Source organism: Achroia grisella, unplaced genomic scaffold (assembly GCF_030625045.1).
Source record: "Achroia grisella isolate CSIRO2021 unplaced genomic scaffold, CSIRO_AGI_Agris_v1 utg947, whole genome shotgun sequence".
Taxonomy (NCBI): Eukaryota; Metazoa; Arthropoda; class Insecta; order Lepidoptera; family Pyralidae; genus Achroia; species Achroia grisella.
In genome coordinates, this window is record NW_026713071.1 from 985,607 (window position 1) to 1,006,469 (window position 20,863).

General features: G+C 32.7%; 1 protein-coding gene across 1 annotated transcript in view; it reads right to left on the reverse strand.

Annotated features, from left to right (window-relative positions):
• LOC131854091 (protein O-mannosyl-transferase TMTC1-like) overlaps nucleotides 1-20,863 on the reverse strand; it is a 189,743-nt gene that overhangs the window by 15,981 nt on the left and 152,899 nt on the right. Inside the window, exon 3 of the mRNA XM_059205215.1 lies at nucleotides 9,282-9,355. Within this exon, the coding sequence (XP_059061198.1) occupies nucleotides 9,282-9,355 (74 nt within the window). The remainder of the gene's footprint in view (nucleotides 1-9,281; nucleotides 9,356-20,863) is intronic.

The following is a 20,863-nucleotide window of genomic DNA, read 5'->3' on the forward strand; positions in this document are numbered from 1 at the left end:
GGAGTTTTGGTGTACAAACTATGAGACTATGGGATTAGTGTTTATAAGTAGCTACACTGCCACGGCTGTGTCCCATCTCGAGCATTATTTGGAGAGGCAACTAGGGTTCTATTTAAGCTGTAATTGTTACAGTTCTTCAAATTGTATACTGCGCACTACTTGCGTAAGTACGTAAAATCTTATATTATCTGACTGTGTAATTTTTAATTTGTTATATTTTGCTGCATGTCTATCTATAGGATGATGAAAATAAAGGTGCAATAATTGACAGACTCGGTTGTCTAGCGGTTTAGCCTTAATTCCGATGATCGCTAGTTCGATTGCCATGATTGGGGATGGTACAAACATTTTATATTCATAAGTATGTTTGTATTGGTATTGGTCAGGCAATTGGTTTCAAAGTATATTATGTTATTTAACAATGTATATATATCTACGTGACATGTTTTTTGTATTTTTTTAAGTAAATGTTCAATCTTATGTGTGATAACTAGTAGCAGACTTCGAAATCATATCAAATTTTCATTTATTTTTCATACTGCTTTCTTGATATATGATAGCGTAGCGGCTTTTGTATTGATTGCCGCATGGATCCTCATGTAAAGTGCGAATACTGTAACTACCATATAGTAATTTTTGTAGCTGTAACGTGGTCGAGTGGAATGAGTAGTCATGCTCACTAAAATGTCCAGACATGTGGCGGCGTGGTGGGCCGGGTCATTGGGCTCCCTAAAATATGGTCGAGCGCAGTGATGGCTGGCTCATCCGTCATACTCGTGAACGAGTGCTGCTTGTAGGGACTGGTCTGCTCTTATCACTACGACTGATTTAATCTTATTGTGTTTTTATATTCGAGCCTAAATAAATTAGTGCTGGTTGGTAGTTTGTATTCACACGTTTCGACTTGTAAAATGTGAACTTACAAGGATTGTTTAAAAGAGCAACACACAAGTTTCTTGCTTATTCTTCTTGTGATGAGACAACTTTCCGTATAAGCGGTAGATTTAAAAAAAATGTTGACTATTCAAAAGTGCTTAAATTAAGTTTATTTGAATAAATGATTTTCTATTCTATTCTATTTTAATTATTAAAAGAAAAATATATTTATAATCTTTTAAAAACATGTATCACTCTACTTACTAGTAAATAGTAATTAGCGTAGTCCATATTTCTAGAATTGTCTTTTTTACTTTAGGGTTATTATTTTTTTCTACATTTGGTCCAAGTAAGAAGACGCTTAGACTTAAGATGGCACGGATATTAACAAAAAGTTTAATTAATTAATTATAATTCTTCAGGGTCCAAGTTATAACGGTAATGGATATTATATCCCTTAATCATAATTCTTTTTGGTTTGCAACACAACTTTATTAATCCACTAATCCAAGTTTGTTATGAATTATTAAAAATATTGACTTTACTAAAGGAGTTTGTGTAATCCTGTTTTGAAATTGGAATTATTAATAATTTTAATTTATGGCGGATAAAATTGAATTCTACATCAGTAAATGTCAGAGTGGAACAGATTAAAATTATTAGAAAATTACGGAAAACTTTCTTTGCGGTAGGTATTTTCTTTAATGTCTACAATAAGTACAGAAAAGTTATTACAAATTTAAGAACTCTATTAAAGCCAACAACAAGCGATTCTGAATACTATTGCACCTGACTGATCTATTTTATTGTATGAAACTCATTATAAAATACCAGAGGATGTAGATCTCACCATCCAGATCAGATATATTCTATATTTAAAAAAATGTAAACTTTTTTGATTGGGCAGGACGAGAAGATGAGGCTGAGGATGGCTGGCAGGGAGACAACACGAGTGAAGGTGAGTGTCATGACATACGTCGCCAAAGGGCTAAACCTATGCGGCGGCGTGGTGGGTTAGGTCATTGGGCTCCCTAAAATATGGTAGAGTGGACTGATGGCTAGCTCAACTGTCATACTCGTGAACGAGTGCTGCTTGTACGGACTGGTCTGCTCTTATCACTACGACTGATTTAATCTTATTGTATATTTATATTTGACCCAAAAAATTAGTGCTGGTTGGTAGTTTGTATTCACACGTTTCGACTTGTAAATATAAACTTACAAGGATTATTTAAAAGAGCAACATACAATTTTCTTGCTCGTTCTTCGAACAAGCGACAGATAAAAAAAAATGTTATGACTATTCAAAAGTGCTTAAATTAGGTTTATTTGAATAAATGATTTTCTATTCTATTCTATTCTATTCTACACCCGGTACGCAAGTCCCGGGATCTGCTCGGAATTTCCCTCTCTGTCACACGATGGACCCAGCATCGGTGAATCCATGGAATACTAAGAAGTTCGTCTTACACAAAACACAAGTCATAGCCACTATGTAATAGAATTAATCTGCCTTGCACGAGGGACTCAAAACAAGTTTACGAAAATATTATGTACGCCAGGAAAAAAAATGACAATTTTAAAAAAGTAGGTGAGTACACTAATAAAAGCTTACTTAATGTCAAATAAACTAGTTTTACCTAAGTGCCGACTGACAAAAGTTAGTAATTCGTTTTATGGAAATTGCGTAAGGTTTTACAACAAACTCCCAGAGTCTGTAGTCAATTTGCCAGAAAAAAAATTCAAATTTGTCATAAAATATTTTCTTTGTAAAAAAGCTTATTATAAAATTGAAGAATTTATAATAATAATGTTTTTATAGAAAATATCTAACTTAAAATTCATAGCGCTGACAATGTTATCTGATTGAACAGAGATTAAGTGCGTAGCGGTTTCTATGTTGATTGTGGCATGCCTAATCCTTGTTGTTAATTAAATATAAGTAAATCAATATTTATTTAAAAAAGCAACACAAGTTTCTTGCTTATTCTTCTTGTGATGAATATGCATTCCGAATAAGCGATAGAATAAAATAACTTGACTATTCAAAAGTTAAGTTTATTTTATAGCTTATATTAAGTTTATTTGAATAAAGATTATTTCTTTCTTCCTTCTTCTTTAAAAGTCTTAGCCATTATATTAATCTACCTTGTACGGATCAAAGAGCTGGCACTATGCTCGAACGGATCAGCTTCGCCTGAACGTCCAATCTCATAAAACTAACGAGGCATTGCTACCAGTATTTTGGGCACGCTTCTACATACTTACATCAATTAAAATATCAGGTATCTGTTTTATTTAAGTATTTTTTTTTGTGATTAATATTTGAATAATTTGTTTATATTATAGAAAAGTCAATAGGTATTTTATGTGAAAAGGTATTACCTATTATTTATGGTATAAAGGTAGAAAATTAAATATATAAATATAAGCTTAAAATACATATAAACTATTTGAAAAATTAGCTGAAAAAAAGAGCAAGTAGAGTTTGTTGTGAGAATATTCAACTTTGGAACCACTTTATGATTTAAGAAATTCTTTCACTGTTTCAAAGGTATATTATACCAGACATACATATATATATTTACTATATCTATTAAAAAAAAATCTTGAGTCACAGTGTTACAAAATGCCTACGATACGGCTCGACCGATTATTCTGAAATTTTGTGTCTACGAGTATATTGAGTAGACTTGAGAATAGAGCGTAAATTTTTTTCGACTATTTTTTTAGATTCGGAGTTACAAATACATATAACTCTAAATTTTACCTTTCGACCATCAGTCCCTATTTTGAATAGCGATCTTAGTACATGTATAAATCTCGTCGGATAACTGACAAATTCAAATTCAAATTAAAAAAAATATTTATTCATGTAGGTCCGTAACAGACACTTATGACAAGTCTAATTATAATCAATATATTATATATACGAGATAGAGTAATATATTGTATATACGAGATAGAGTAACAATTACACTACTACTTAGAGAACATATTAATATAATAACTTATACATCCAGGAACAAATCTTAGCCTAGTCTTACATCACAAAGACAATAAACAAAACAAATAAAATAAACAATAAATTAAATTGTGGCAGGCTGTGCTTCATTGCATCCTGTTAGACATTAGAATCCAATATAATAATAATTAGTAATAAACATAATAAAATAAGCTTTTTAATCTTTTTACCTCATGATTATAATTAAATTATTCATATCTAGGGTATACATAATGAAACACAACTTTTGTCCAATAAACAGATAATTAATATTTACAAGTCATTTATAACTATCAATTTCATTAAATTGTAATTATTATATTTTTGCTAACAAACAGAATTAATTCTAAAAGTCAGTAAATCTATTAATATATTTCTACATTTCCTAGGCATATGACATATATTCTTATTTAAATAAAAACCTTTCATAAATTTATTAATATCAAAAAAACTGATAACATCATTTTTGTAATATGTCATATTATATATTAGATTGTTCAATTTATGAATATAATTATTTTGCTCCGCCGTAAAGTAAACAGAATAAGGAAGTGCACAAAATATTATATTTTTTACAGTAAGACTTAAAAGTATTTCAAAGGATTTATTTATTTGTTTTTTGTGTACTCCCCCACTATTTCCAACTAATATTATAATTGTTGTATTTTTGGTAAATGACATTTCTATAATTTTATTTATAACTTGAGTGAAAGTGGCACCCGACATGCAATAATTAATAACTTTTTGGTTTAATTTGTAGTTTAAGTAAGTACCCACACCTTTTCCAACTTTATCTGAAAATACTATAACACAATCTTGGGATACTTCAGAATTTCGTAAAGTTGAAATTTTATTCTCTGTTATAATTGGAGAAAGTGGAACCGACTTACAATTAGAAGGTAAAGGTAACTTACTACAAGTGTAGTCGTTATTTACAAGGGACTTGTGTCTTTCTTCACTACATGTACACATATCAACGAGTTTATTTGCAGCTCATATATGTTCTGCTATTTGCTTTTTTGATATTTCATATTTCAGCGATGTTTCGTGAAGACTTTTTTGAAGTCGGGTAATCTCTAATTGCATGTTACCTACTTCAGCATCATATAACTGCATATTATTTCTATATATATCAATTTGCTCATATAAACTTCGATTGTCAGATTTAATTTTTAGCACATTACGATGATACTTCTTAATTTTTATTAATTTTTGCGTCTTTTTTATATATCTATTGATTTTAATATATTTCTTTATTTTATTTTTACTTAAACATATTTTGTTCCTGTCGTTATTTTTATTTAAATTATTTTGTAGATTGTCCCTGATGGTGTGTAACTCATAATTACTTGCTAATAATTCATCGTAGAGGTTATTTGTTTTATTTCTTAGGGAATATTGTCTACTCGCTTCATAATGATTAATGATATTGTTCGCCTTATACAGTTCAATTTCTAAGTCTGTGATTCGATCCAATGCCTCTTGATGTGTATCACTACACTGTTTGAATGACTCCACAATGGCACGAAGTGATTCACATTCAGACGTAATCTCAACATTTGTGGTGTGAAGATTACAAAGTTCTTGTTTTAAATTAGTATTCTTTTGAATGACACTTTTTATTTCCTCCTCACTGTCCTCACGTTCGTGCATTAGTTGGTCAGAAAGTTGCTTCAATGACTTAACTTCTTCAAGAGCTTCCCTCAATCTGGCTTCCATTGCCTGTGCAGTAGCCCTGCGGGTCGTGGTACCCATGGTCATCAGTTCAGTTCAAGCTTGTAATTTACTTGAGGAGCAAATATAATATTTATATAACAGAGGGTACTTTGAAAAAACAATCGTTGAAACCGTTAACAGCTGATTACACCATTTATATTAACTTGTGTTTTTATTAAAACTTGCTATTTTCTGTTGCTTTACATGCGATTCCAATAGGTGCATATATTACACTTATCAAATAAACACGTATGAAAAAATATTTTGAAGTTATTAAGTCTGTACTAATTACTTCAATTCTCACAACATCACTAATTATTTAAACATAACACTTTATTATTGGACATATTTTGATTAATTTCATGTATTTATTTATTAATTTAATTAATTGCAAACTAAGTTATTTTATGTCACTAATTTTTGTACCGGTCAATATAGACACGACCGCACGCTACGACGTTGAATCAAAAACTCTGACACGTGACGTTGAATCAAAAAACTGACAATTACATCAATTGAAATATTAATTAAACATTAAATTATTAATTAAAATGATAATTATTAATTAAAATGATAATTATTAATTAAAATGATAATTAATAATTAAAATGATAATTAATTATTAAAATGATTTGTTCATCAGCATTTATCACATTTTAATTTTAAAACTAATAATATATTAAAATACCGACTAGTCCTCCCAGAACCTAAAATAGAAATGTTTAGGGCAAGTCCCTACTACCGATCTATTATAATACACAACAAAATCCCGGAAACCATTAAACAAGAAGGTAAAATTAATATATTAAAAAAAAGGCTTAAAGAATTACTGACAGAAAGATTAAGCTTATTATACAGTAACAGATTTTTTAGCAGACGTACTGTTGTTGGAGCTAAGCAGACACTACAGCAGACTTAAATTTTAAATTTCATTTAAACAGAGTCCATATGTATATTGTTTTTTTTTATATATATAACACAGGGGACAACCGAGCATGCGGCTCACCTGATGGTAAGTGATTACCGCCGCCCATGAGCACCCGCAACAGGGGAATTGCCAGTACGTTGTCGGCCTTTTAAAAAGGAATAAGCTCTTTTCTTGAAGGTTTCGTAAGTTATAGTTTGTATGTTGATTTATTGTATGTATGCTTTTGCCCGCGGCTTCGCTCGTTAATTTATCCCCTTAGTGGTGGAATTTATCAAAATCCTTTCTTAGGGGATGACTACGTCATAGTAGCTTTATGCATGCAAAGTCTCAGCCTGATCGGTTTAAAATTGACAAAGTTTCATACAAACTTTCATCCCCTATTTTATCCCCTTGGGGGTAGAATGAATCAAAATCCTTTCTTAGCGGATGCCTACGTTATAACCTTTACCTGCATGCCAAATTTCAGCCCGATGCAACCCGTGGTTTGGGCTGTGCGTTGATAGATCACTATGTAAGTCACCTTTGAGTTATATATATTTAGATGCAATTATAAATAAATAAATAAAAATGATTGCCGCCCAACGAAATGGGTCCGATCAGCTAGTATATATATATATACCTAACAAAGTATATTTTATATAATATATAAAACTAACAAAGTTATGAACTCACTAGTCAATTACAAAATCGGAGCAGTCTATTTTCCGCCCCTTATATACTTGGTCCGTAGAAGCTAAACACGTTTGTAGTAGGTATAGTCTGCGGTTGTAATCCTCTTAAGTTTCACCCTGCCTCCCTCTGTAGGAATAACATATAATTTGTTGTGGGGAGGCTTAACACATATATTTTTATAACGTTACATTAACACAAAGGTGACGTGACATATTCAAAAGTTAATCGTAGTGCCTACATATTCTGAGAGCTTGATTTTAATTAATTAAATGGCAGCTAGCACATATTATACTAACTTGGACAAAATGGCGTCATATATATACATATATGATACTATAGAATTATGATATTATATTATGATAAAATTGAAGTGTTCGTTAACGATAATAATGTTTTTATAGAAAAACTTAAAATCCATAGCACTGACAATATTATCTGATTCCACTAATAATGAGTGCGTAGCGTTTCTATGTTGATTATCGCATGCCTCTTACTTGTTATATTGTAATTATTTATATATATATAATACACAAGTTTCTTGCTCATTCTTCTTGTGATGAATCTGCATTCCGAATGAGTGGTAGAATCAAAATATGACTATACAAAAGCGCTTGTACTGAGTTTATTTGAATAAATATTATTTATATTTCTATTTCTATTATATATACATGTAAATTCGAAATCTAATAAGTATAAATGAGATGAGCAGATGGCAATATTATATTTATACATATACCTAACAATATACTGTACACATTATATAATTAAAAATATTTTTAATCTCATTTTTTTATACTAGATTTACATGTAGGTAATAAAATACGGAAAATCCTTTTACTTATTTTAATTGCTAGTGTGTAATGCAGCTGCAACTGTCTGCGCCCGAGCTAGAGGCGAGAGATTTAATTGGAACACGTCCCTTCGGCCACAGATACAGTACAGTGGAGTCTGTGGCGGTGATATCTTATTTAAGAGGAGTGTGTCTAAATTATAAATCTATGTTGCAGATATACTTCACTGTTCGTCCTATTTATAGAATAAAATAGAATATAATAAACTCGTTTTACACAATCCTTACTTCCTTAATTCAAATATATATAACTCAAAGGTGACTGACGTAGTGATCTATCAACGCACAGCCCAAACCACTGGACGGATCGGGCTGAAATTTGGCATGCAGGTAGATGTTATGACGTAGGCATCCGTTAACAATGGATTTTGATTAATTCTACCTCCAAGGGGATAAAATAGGGGATGGAAGTTTGTATGAAACTTTGTCAATTTTAAACCGATCGGGCTGAGACTTTGCATGCATAAAGCTACTATGACGTAGGCCCCTAAGAAAGTATTTTGATAAATTCCACCCCTCAGGGGATAAATTAATGCAGCGAAGTGTTGTCTGTCCGTCCCTATGTATGCTTAAATCTTTAAAACTACGCAACGGATTTTGAAGCGTTTTTTTTTAATAGATAGTGATTCAAGAGGAAGGTTTATATGTATATTTTCATTATTCCGAAAAATTAGTATAATTCTAATGTCTTGAATTTTTAAAAAATGTACTGACTTGATTGTCTATGTCTATGACTGAGCTATAGGTCCTCATTTTTGGTAAGAGGTTTCCAACTTCCCCTTGAATCACTCTATCTTTTAAAAAACCCGCTTCAAAATCCGTTGCGTAGTTTTAAAGATTTAAGCATACATAGGGACGGACAGACAGTGACAGCGACTTTGTTTTATACTATGTGATGATGCCCTATCCCTTTCCCTTCTAAGTATGAACATGAAAGTATGAAGTTGTTTTTATTTAAAAAAATATACTGTCTTAGATTGTTGCTACGACTAATCAAAAGATAGATCTCACTCTCTCACTTTTTTAGTGAAGAAAAACCTCCAAAATATTTTTCCTTCTCACCCTTAATTATGCCCATGAAAGTATATTAACACTATATTATTATGTCAACTAAGTGTCAACAACGCGCACGTGACACCCCTGGTGTTTCAGGCGTCCATACCATAGGCTACGGTAACCATTTACCATCAGATGGGCCGTATGCTTGTTTGCCATGGAGATATAAAAAAACTTACCCATGATATAATAGAAGAGATGATAAGAAGAATACGCAAGCGAGCACATCGGCGCGTCCCACAACACCCGCTACCTGTAAAAAAAGAGAAATAATAAATTAAATAAATAAATCTCAGGACAATTCACACAGCGCCATCTAGACCCAAATTAAGCTAGCTAAAGCTTGTGTTATGGGTACTAGACAACTGATACAAATACATAGATATGTTTTTTTTACGTAAATACATAGAAAACACCCAGACCGATAAAAACAATCATACTCATGAATACAAATGTTTGTACCGTGCGAGGAATCGAATCCGCGACCATCGGAAGTGGAGCCTGTCAAAAAGATAGGTCTATCATCATCACCATCATCTGCTTCTTCCATATCCCATTTATTTGTGGTCGGCGTAATATGTTTTTCGCTTCCATTCATCTCTGTTCGCAGTCATCTCGTTATTTACTCCCTTTCTTACCATATCATCTTTCACACAGTCCATCCATCTCTTTCCTTCTCTGCCTTTATAACCATCCACATTGATATGTAACACCTTCCTTAAAATATTCTTCATTCCTACTTATTACATGTCCATACCACGACAGACAGATTCAGTTTATATTGTTATATATTTTTTATATAAATGAATATTTTTATGTAGCTAAATGGAATGACGCTCCTACCAATGGTAATGGTTAACCCTGGTGCACCAGCGGAGTATGATAAAATGATCATGAAGTGAGGTCAACGTCACATATTCAGCATGACCAAATCAGTTCTATCTACCTTTACTGTCTATCTATCTATGTTCTATCTACCTACTGTCTTTAAATAGAACCACGATATTGTGTGCACGGTCCAGCTCGAAGTGTAAAGTAGCTACAAACAATTAAGAGAAACTTCTCTTCTCTTCTTCCGTCGTTTATAAACTCTTTTTCATTACGGGGCGGCAGCAGCAATGATCAACGAAGACTATGAGACAGCCGAATTGAGAACCTCCTCCTATTTTGGAGTCAGTCAAAATAGTGCTATTTAGAGAGATATTTATAGTACACTAGCTGGTACCATCCACGTTAAATTTGAATAAAAAATATAGCCTATATGTTATTCTGATGCATAACCTACATTACTGTAAAGTTTCATCAAAATCCGTTCAGTAGTTTTTGCGTGAAAGAGTAACAAATATCCGTACTTACAAACTTTCGCGTTTATAATATTACTACTAGCTTTTACCCGCGGCTTCGTTCGCATTGAATCAAAAATATATGTATTATATATACAAATCTTCCTCTATCTATTAAAAAAAACAGCTTCAAAATCCGTTGCGTAGTTTTAAAGATTTAAGCATACATAGGAACAGACAGCGACAGCGACTTTGTTGTATACTATGTAATGATTAAGATATTGAATTTTAAAGAACATTAACCATTCTTAATCCTACCATATTTATGAAGCTGAGTGTACCCACAGCTGAGTGTACCCAGACGACTTTGTGTGAAGTCTCAATCTGGTAAGTAATGGCTTGTTCGTGCTACCACTTCCACGAATGTTACCATTTTTCATAGGGCTTCTTTGTCATATCCATTAGTTTAAAACCGACTTCCATATAGAAGAAGATTAGTATGTTTGTACCACTAGTAGTTAAAAATAAAGAATCTAGAGAATTCTATGTTGAAGTTAATTGTAGACTATAATATAAATAAATAGGAATATTATTTGTTTAAATAAAATTGAAATTAATTATATTTAAAAGGTCTTGTGCGGAAAAACAGCTCTGCAGATTCACATCCACTGCAGCATATGCTGAGCTCGGACCTTTTTTGGTGGATGCTATGACCCAGACACTCACACACATACACACATTCACGTAATTTAAAATAAAAATAAATAAAATTGGAATGTCTGTATGTAATTTTAAATTAATAGTTTGTTCTTGCTAATCGCTAAAACGGTTGGACCATTTTTGATGGGAATTTCCCTAGCAGATAGTTAATATTGAAAGGACTAACTTAGGTTTTATTTTAGAAAAATAAAAAAAAATTCTAAGGTCGCGGGTAGCGTTAATTTGACTACTAAAATTATTAAAATTACATAGATAATTACCAGAATTCACACAGACTACACCGCGGGAAGCGGCTAGTATAAAAACATCTAAAACGTTCAATTTCGGTTGTAATTTCCAGTGAATTATCTTTCATAAAATATAAAGTGCTTTTGAGCAACCCTGAAAGTTTCAAAACGGTTGATATTCCCTGTGAACTGTGAAACAAAGCACTTAGTACTTAAAACTTTTTTAAATGAACCTAAAAGTACCTAACAATCAGTTATAAGCGTATACTAACGATAATAACTTTTTTAACAACAAAGCCTTCGACTTTTCGATGTTTTCGATAAACATAGCTTTCATTTTTTTAACGGATGGTTAAAATCTGTGTATTAATTGTCAAAATATAATAATTTACTAATATTTTTGACTATAATATACAAATTCTTTTTATTTAATTTTTTATAATATATCTCTAATTTCAGTATGCCTTTTGGCATAGGCCTCTTCCAGCGACTTCCATTGATTCCTATCCTGTGCAACTCTTCTCCATTTTGTGCCCACGCCTTGCCTTCAACTCATCTTCCCATTTCATCATCTGCCTTCCCCTCTTTCTCTTTCCGTCTCTAGGATACTACTCTGTTATTTTTCTACCATTTTTCCCTATTGTCACGCATCATGTGGCCAGTCCATCACCACTTCTGCTGGTCTATTTTTGACAATATGTCTGTTAATTTCGTCCTCAACCTACGATCACTGTTCCTTACTCGGTCCAGTCTTCGTACGCCGATCATACTTCTCTCCGTAAACTTTTGGCAGGTGGCATTTTGCTCTACGAGTCTTGGTCAAGGTCCAAGTTTCGCAGCCATAAGTTAGGCATGGGAGTATGCAGGTTTTGAAGGTTTTTCTTTTGATTGCCATTACTAGGTCTTTAACTTCATTGTTTCCCTAAGAATCCAGTACTTTTTCCAACCTATAGCTATTCTCAGATTTATCTCTTTTGTAGTTTGATTCTCAGTAGAGATAACTTGACCTAAGTATATATTGTCTTTGACGTATTCCAGCTCCTCGTGTCCTATTTTGATGATCTTTGTTAATGAGTTAGTTATTATCTTGATTTTGCTAGCATTCATCTTCAATCGAACTTTCAGACTTTCAGACATTAATTATCATAACTTGCCCATCAAATGTTTCTTATGATTACATTTCAATATTATAAATGCGAAAGTTTGTAAGTATGGATATTTGTTACTCTTTCACGTAAAAACTACTGAACGAATTTTGATGAAACTTTACAGTAATATAGAGATAGCTTATGTATCAGAATAACACATAGGCTATGTTTTATATTGAAATTTAACGCGAGTGAAAACACGGGCACAGCTATTTATACAAATAAATAAAATTGAAGTGTCTATTTATAATTTCAAATTAACAGCTTTTTACTAAATACATATGAAAGTCCATATACATATATGAAAGTCCATATACATATATAAGACGGCCTCGGTGGTCTAGCGGTCTAGCACACCGCTTTACGTCCGATGGTCGCGGGTTCGATTCCTCGCACGGCACAAACATTTGTATTCATGAGTATGATTGTTTGTATCGGTCTGGGTATTTTCTATGTATAATATGTATGTATTTACGAAAAAAAAAATTATCTATGTATTTGTATCAGTTGTCGAGTACCCATAACACAAGCTTTAGTTAGCTTAACTTGGGTCTAGATGGCGCTGTGTGAATTGTTCTGAGATAATATTATTATTATTATATAAGCACTGATATAAAAAAAAAATTGTCTGTTCTTGCTAATTTGTAATGTGGTTGGACCAATTTTTAAATTAAAATTTTATAAATTCTGTCAGTCATCTGTTTGTTCCCTATAATCTATGAAACGGCTGGACCGATTTTGACGGGACTTTCACTCGCAGATAGCTAATGTTATAAGGATTAACTTAGGCTACTATTATTTAAGAAAAAACTTTTATTTTAGTAATAATAGAAGCTTATTTGCACGCGGAAGATGTCTTATTTTATTCAAAAATTAGCTGTTACCCGTAACATCTATTTATTTATTATTATTATTATTAAAATAAATAAAAATTATTCATGTACCAGATATTTTATGAATTAAAATCCTTACTAATATTCTAAATGCGAAATTAACTCTGTCTGTCTGTCTGTCTGTCTCGCTTTTACGTCAAAACTACTGCACCGATTTAAATAAAATTTGGTATGCAGATAGTCTAGACCCTGAGAAAAGACATAGACTACTTACTTTTTAAATGCGAAGAAAGGGTTGTAAGGGGATGAAAGGGGAGATGAAACGTTCTATGGAAGTATCGTCATTATTAAAGCTAGAAGCTTGAAATTTATTTTTTAAACTTTTGACTATTAATTGACATTCAAAGTTTATATGAATTTTACTCTTAAGGGGGTAAAATAAAATAGGGGATGAAATGGAAGTACCTCATTCGTCCTCTATTCCTTGCGAACGAAGTCACGGGCACATCTAGTAATATATAAATATAATAAAATTCCCACATTGTTTGCCAGTTCAATTACATTTAAAATCCATACATCTAAAGTCTACATTTTTATCCATATTGTAATAATAATAATAATAATCTCAGGACAATTCACACAGCGCCATCTAGACCCAAGTTAAGCTAGCTAAAGCTTGTGTTATGGGTACTAGATAACTGATACGAATACATAGATTTTTTTTTTTTTGTACATACATACATATTATACATAGAAAACACCCAGACCGATACAAACAATCATACTCATGAATACAAATGTTTGTGCCGTGCGAGGAATCGAACCCGCGACCATCGGTCGTAAAGCGGTGTGCTAGACCACTAGACCACCGAGGTCGTCAATTGTCAATGACGAATTGCAAATAATTAATAATGCAGGGTGCGCTCTGTAAGTTGTCAGTGTGGAAAATTGCCATCGGCGACTGAAGCTGCTGAAATTAATTAACAACATCAACATGATTTATTAATTACAGGGTACATGGAGCCTTGCGGAGTTGTGTGCGTTTTAAATTAAAATAAAATATAATACCACCGCTTGGACGACCGCGGTGGTTTAGTGGTGGTGGTGGTGGTGACCCGATGGTCGCGGGTTCGATTCCTCGCACGGCACAAACGTTTGTATTCATGAGTATGATTGTTTGTATCGGTATGGGTATTTGCTATGTATGTATGTCTATACACTTACTCAATATATATAATATTTTTTAAAATTATAGACTATATGTTATTCTGATGTATGACGTATATTACTGTAAAGTTTTATCAAAATCCGTTCAGTAGTTTTTGCGTTAAAGAGTAACATATATATTAACGATTTATGCTTGCGGGGCACCAATGGATAGATAAATAATACATCGGTGGTCTAGTGGTTTGGCATATCGCTTTACTTCCGAAAGTCGCGGGTTCGATTCCTCGTACGGTGCAAACATTTGGGACTATTTTTTGGAATGTGCAAATAGATGGCGCTTGGACGACCGCGGTGGTTTAGTGGTGGTGGTGGTGGTGGTGACCCGATGGTCGCGGGTTCGATTCCTCGCACGGCACAAACGTTTGTATTCATGAGTATGATTGTTTGTATCGGTCTGGGTAGTTTAATAATAATAATAATTTCAGGACAATTCACACAGAGCCATCTAGACCCAAGTTAAGCTAGCTAGAGCTTGTGTTATGGGTACTAGATAACTGATACATATACATAGATATTTTTTTTTTGTAAATACATACATATTATATATAGAAAACACCCAGACCGATACAAACAATCATAGTTTATATGTATTATGTATGTATTTACGAAAAAAATCTACACACTTACTCAATTTACATAATATCTTTTTAAATTATAGACTATATGTTATTCTGATGTATGACGTATATTACTGTAAAGTTTTATCAAAATCCGTTCAGTAGTTTTTGCGTTAAAGAGTAACAAAGATCCATACATACGAGAATGGTGCACCCGTCTGTTCTAACGATTTATGCTTGCAGGGCACCAGTGGATAGATAAATAATACATCGGTGGTCTAGTGGTTTAGCATACCGCTTTACTTCCGAAGGTCGCGGGTTCGATTCCTCGTACGGTGCAAAAATTTGGGACTATTTTTTGGAATGTGCAAATAGATGGCACTGTGTGTGGCACATAGTACTGAAGTATTATTATTATACAATGAAATAGATTAATGAATAATCCATTTGTTTGAATATTAAAAAAATTGGAATATTTTTTTTAATTGTATAATTATATGTCTGGGTGTTTTCTATGTATAATATGTATGTTTTTACGATAAAAAAAATCTATGTATTTGTATCAGTTATCTAGTACTCATAACACAAGCTTTAGCTAGCTTAACTTGGGTCTAGATGGCGTTGTGTGAATTGTCCTGAGATTATTATTATTATTATAATTATATGTTTTATAAATTTTATGTATACGTATTTTTTAATTGTAATATATGTGTGTCCGTACTGTGGGCCCAACTGAAAATCAGCGCTGGAAACATTATGCTGAGTTGTGGTCCACATTGACTCTGTTTTTTTAATGTGTAAATTATTCCTTGTACTTCTTATGTTATTACTCTATAAAACGAATTAATAAATTCTATTCTATTATTTTATAGAATAATATCCGACTATTTACATAATACTGTTTTTCTTTCACATCCCTACAGCTACACTATCAACAGTTATAAATTGCATCGTTCAACTTTTCAAATTAAAAGCCATCTAAAGGACAACTCCTGCAATCAGCCGGCTGATAGGAAAACTTCCAAGATTATTGTCTTCCAATAGCTCACCTGTTACAACGTGTCTGTGTTTATCTCTGATTGGTATTGGAAAGTAATTTGAGATTGCAGCGGTCTAGTGGTTGACTATCTGTAAGTATATGAAACCTTTCAGATTTCGTCCGCGTGTTATAGTGACCTCGACCTAACAAAGAAAGAAAAATAATTTTCAGAAAATATTTTTTTTAATAAAATAAATGCAATAACCTAACCCAAAAAAGGCAAATAGATTGAACGATTTTCCATACAAACTATAATCCGCTTTAGGTTATTTTTGTAACCCCCTTACATTTTTACAAACTTTGAATGTCATATTTATTTATTAATTAGTTAATCAACAGCCTCAAAAATAAGTTTCAAGCTTCCAGCTGCAAAAATTACGATTCTTCCATACAACCTTTCATTCCCCCTTCAAACCCCGTACAACCTTGTTTCGCATTAAAAAGTAGCCTATATCCTTTCTCACCTTGTACCAAATTTCATCTAAATCGGTTCAGTAGTTTTGGCGTGAAAGCAAGATAGACAGACAGACAGAGTTACTTTCGCATTTATAAACTAGTAAGGATTCTTTATTGCACCATAACAAAAAAAAAATACAAAAGAAAACAATATTTAGAATATATGGGTACAAATGACGGTCTTATTGCGATTTCTTCCAGACAACCCTTGGGTAGATGAGAAAAGACAGAAGGTTCTGGATGTCGCAAGATGGAATAGAAGAAACATTAATAATAACAGTAATATATAAAAAAACAGATATACATTATAAACATATACATTACACATAATATATATTTCTACATTATTTAGCTTTGTTCTATATTATTTATTTATTAAATAAAGATTTAAGCATACATAGGGACGGACAGACAGTGACAGCGACTTTGTTTTATACTATGTAATGAAGTCATAAACTAGATTTGTTTTTCTTATGTGTATGTAAAATAATTGTCTATTTTCACAATAATATTGTACAATAATAACATTATAAAAATAATAAAATACTATACAAATTTTAATATTTTTATTCATAAAACAAATGAATGCGTAGCGCATTCGAAATACAAAAATACAAATGAGTACAATATTTTAATTAAAAGGTATAATCTAAATAATAATATGTTTTCTTTCTTCCTTTCTTGCTATTTTTCTTTCTTTCTTTTTTCTATTGAGTGTATAATAATTAATGTATGTTAACATTTATTTTTGTTCATACAATCTGCTTCAGACGTAGATAGGAAGCTACTTAGAAAATCAATATTAGAAGTACTGCACCTCATTGCACTGTTACGTTAACGATTAAGTTAATTTAACCGTCTAATAAATTAGTTTGTATCCGATCCCATCGCAGTAAATCAGGGAGGGAACTTTATGGAGGGGTTGGCCCAATTTTCAACCGGTAACGTTAAACTGTCCGCAAAATGCGGAAACATTGGGTATGAAATATGGTATAACTGCTACACGTCAGGTAAGAAGATTATTCTAGCAATAACATTCAACCATACATTAATTTTATACTATCACTAGCTACCCACCCCGGCTTCGCACGGGTGTGACATGTATGTCGAAGACGGTAAATATGATTGGGAAATTATATCTGACTATATCTAGAAAAGGATGGTTTTATAAACTAACCTAAATAAGACTTCAATTCTATACAAATGAAAACGCATCGCACAAGATTCAAGCAATAGAATGTATATATAATTTCTTTTTTTATAATACAGGGGATAATCGAGCATGCGGCTCACCTGATGGTAAGTGATTACCGGCGCCCATGAGCACCCGCAACACCAGGAGAATTGCAAGTACGTTGTCAGCCTTTTAAAAAGGAATAAGCTCTTTTCTTGAAGGTTCCAATATCGTATCGGTTCGGAAATACCATTGCTGGAAGGTGATTCCACAATGTGGTTGTGCGTGGCAAAAAGTTTCTAGAAAATTATTATGATAGGAAATTAAAGGCGTTAAATATTGTTATATACAAAAGTATGCAACCTCTTTGCTACAATATATTTTATTACTTTGTGTTAGAATTCACATCATTATTGTAGAAAAAATCCGATATTTTAAAAATATATTAAAAGATGGTAGTTTGTTTTTAGTACTAATGAAGTACCCAATGTAAGGATTATTACGAATATTGTAAATAGCGCCATCTAGTATTTATAGACCAACCTACTACACTGACTTTGGTCTATAAATACGGAGGTCGGTAGTTGAATAATCCTCTTTCGTTGCGTGAACCGCGGCATTCAGTCGACAAGCGCAGAGCGTGCCGGTTGTGTTTTGGATACTAAAGTGAATTGTATTAGCAATGGGTTTATGCCGGTCTGTGTTGGGCCTGGGGGGAAGCTGCAAGTAGTGAAGGTGAGTGTTAATGCATTCTAAAAGGGCCTTGTAAACCTACACCCGTGTCACAAGTCACGGGCGCTACTTGGGGTTTCCCTTGCGGTAGCCGGCTTCAAAGTCTCAGTCGTCCATCATAATTAGTGCTTCTTACATTTGTAAAAAAAAGAACATAAAGTTATCGAATTTTAAATATGTCATTCTATAAATTGTTTTTCATTCCTTTGGGAACTGGCTTTCGTGGCACAGGTTCACCTATATCGAAAGCCAGGGCTAACAATATTTATTTGTACCGTACATTTATGAATAAAGTTTATTATTATTATTACTTATTATTAGTATGAAATATTTGTTTTATTTTCATAACAACAAAAGGATAGTACAAATATAAAAATAAAATTGGAGTGTTTGTTTGTAATATTGTAATAACGGTTTTTACTACGTGCATAAGAATATAAATACGCTATATACACCAAAATATCATTTTTACAATTTTTGTCTGTCTGTATGTTTATTCCTTCTAATCTCAGAAATGGCTGGACCGATTTTGACGGGACTTTTATTGGCAGGTAGCTGATGTAACATGGAGTAACGTAGGCAATTTTTATTTTAGAAAAATAAAGTTAAATTCCAAGTGGAAGAAGTCGCGGGAACAGCTGGTTATACATATAAACCTTCCTCTTGAATCACTCTATCTATTAAAAGAACCGCTTCAAAATCCGTCGCGTAGTTTTAAAGATTTAAGCATACATAGGGACAGACAGCGACAGCGGCTTTGTTTTATACTACGTAATAATTTCTTCCATCCTTACATTATGTACAGTCACGCCAATTTCTGTATTTCCAAAACCTTCAAGAAAAGAGATTATTCCTTCTTAAAAGCCAGCTAATACACTTGCAATTCTCTTTGTGTTACGGGTGCTTATCGGCAGCAGTTACTTACCATCAGGTGAGCCGCAAGCTCGTATATATGTCCCCTATGCTATAAAAAAGTAATTTTAACCCTGTAACAGCTAGTCATATTTTAAATAGCTCAGGACAGTTCACGCAGCGCCATCTAGTCCCAAGCTAAGCAGATCTAGTGTTATGGGTACTATACACAACTGATATATATGACGACCTCGGTGGTCTAGCGGTCTAGCACACCGCTTTACGACTGATGGTCGCGGGTTCGATTCCTCGCACGGCACAAACATTTGTATTGATGAGTATGATTGTTTGTATCGGTCTGGGTGTTTTCTATGTATAATATGTATGTATTTACAAAAAAAAATATCTATGTATATGTATCAGTTATCTAGTATCCATAACACAAGCTTTAGCTAGCTTAACTTGGGTCTAGATGGCGCTGTGTGAATTGTTCTGAGAAAAAAAAAATTTTTTTTTGTAAGTATATACATAATATATATAGAAGGGGGAATGGGATGAGATGTAATATGTCAGGTTGACCTCCACGTGGGGAACCATGGAAACCATAGTGATAAATTCCCGATGAAATTGTCACGTTGGGCTAACTGATCTGACTTCATGATCTTATCATCCTCCACTATTGTCCCGCCAGCGTAAAAAAAATTAAAAAGAATATTTATTTATTCATTTACGTATATATATAACTATAATGTAATATAATATATATGTATTTATTTCGATTATTTAGCATACCCTCCAGAGGAACACATTAAGCAATTAAAACTTTGGCCGTATCAAATCGCGGCTGAAGTACTAGATAATATATTTATAATAAAAAAAAAGTAAAAATGTGGTAATAAAACCAGTAGAGAAACAAATAAAATTAATTAAAAAAACCGTTAGCGCAGGCGGGTGCACCATTCCATTATCATCCACTAAAAAAAAATATATAAGTAGAGGAATGACATAAGATGTACTATGTCAGGTAGCCCTCCACGTGGTTCCCTATGGAAACCATAGTGATAAGTTCCTGGTGAAATTGACACGAGGGGCTGATCTCGTGTTCTCATTCCATTATCATTAATTTAAAAGACCGCTACAAACAGTCATACTCATTAATACAAATGTTTTTACCGTGCGAGGAATCGAACCTGCGATCATTGGAAGTACTAAACCGCTAAGCAATAAGGCGTTCTTTTACATTATACTCCTTATTATTCGAGTAACGCTACCAAGAAAATCGATATGGATTTATTTCGCCGTAAATGAGAGAGACGGCAGGTAAGAGCAAAGTTATGTTACGTCAATGGCACCCAAAGAAAATTAGCCAACGGATAAAAATCCCGGCCATTATTTAAAATTGAATATTTGGTTTCTTTTCTCAAATTTATTTTAGGAGACTCTTTGTAAGTTATATTTATGTTATCTGTGGTTATATCATACTATCTGACCCACGCGACTTCGCCTGCATCAC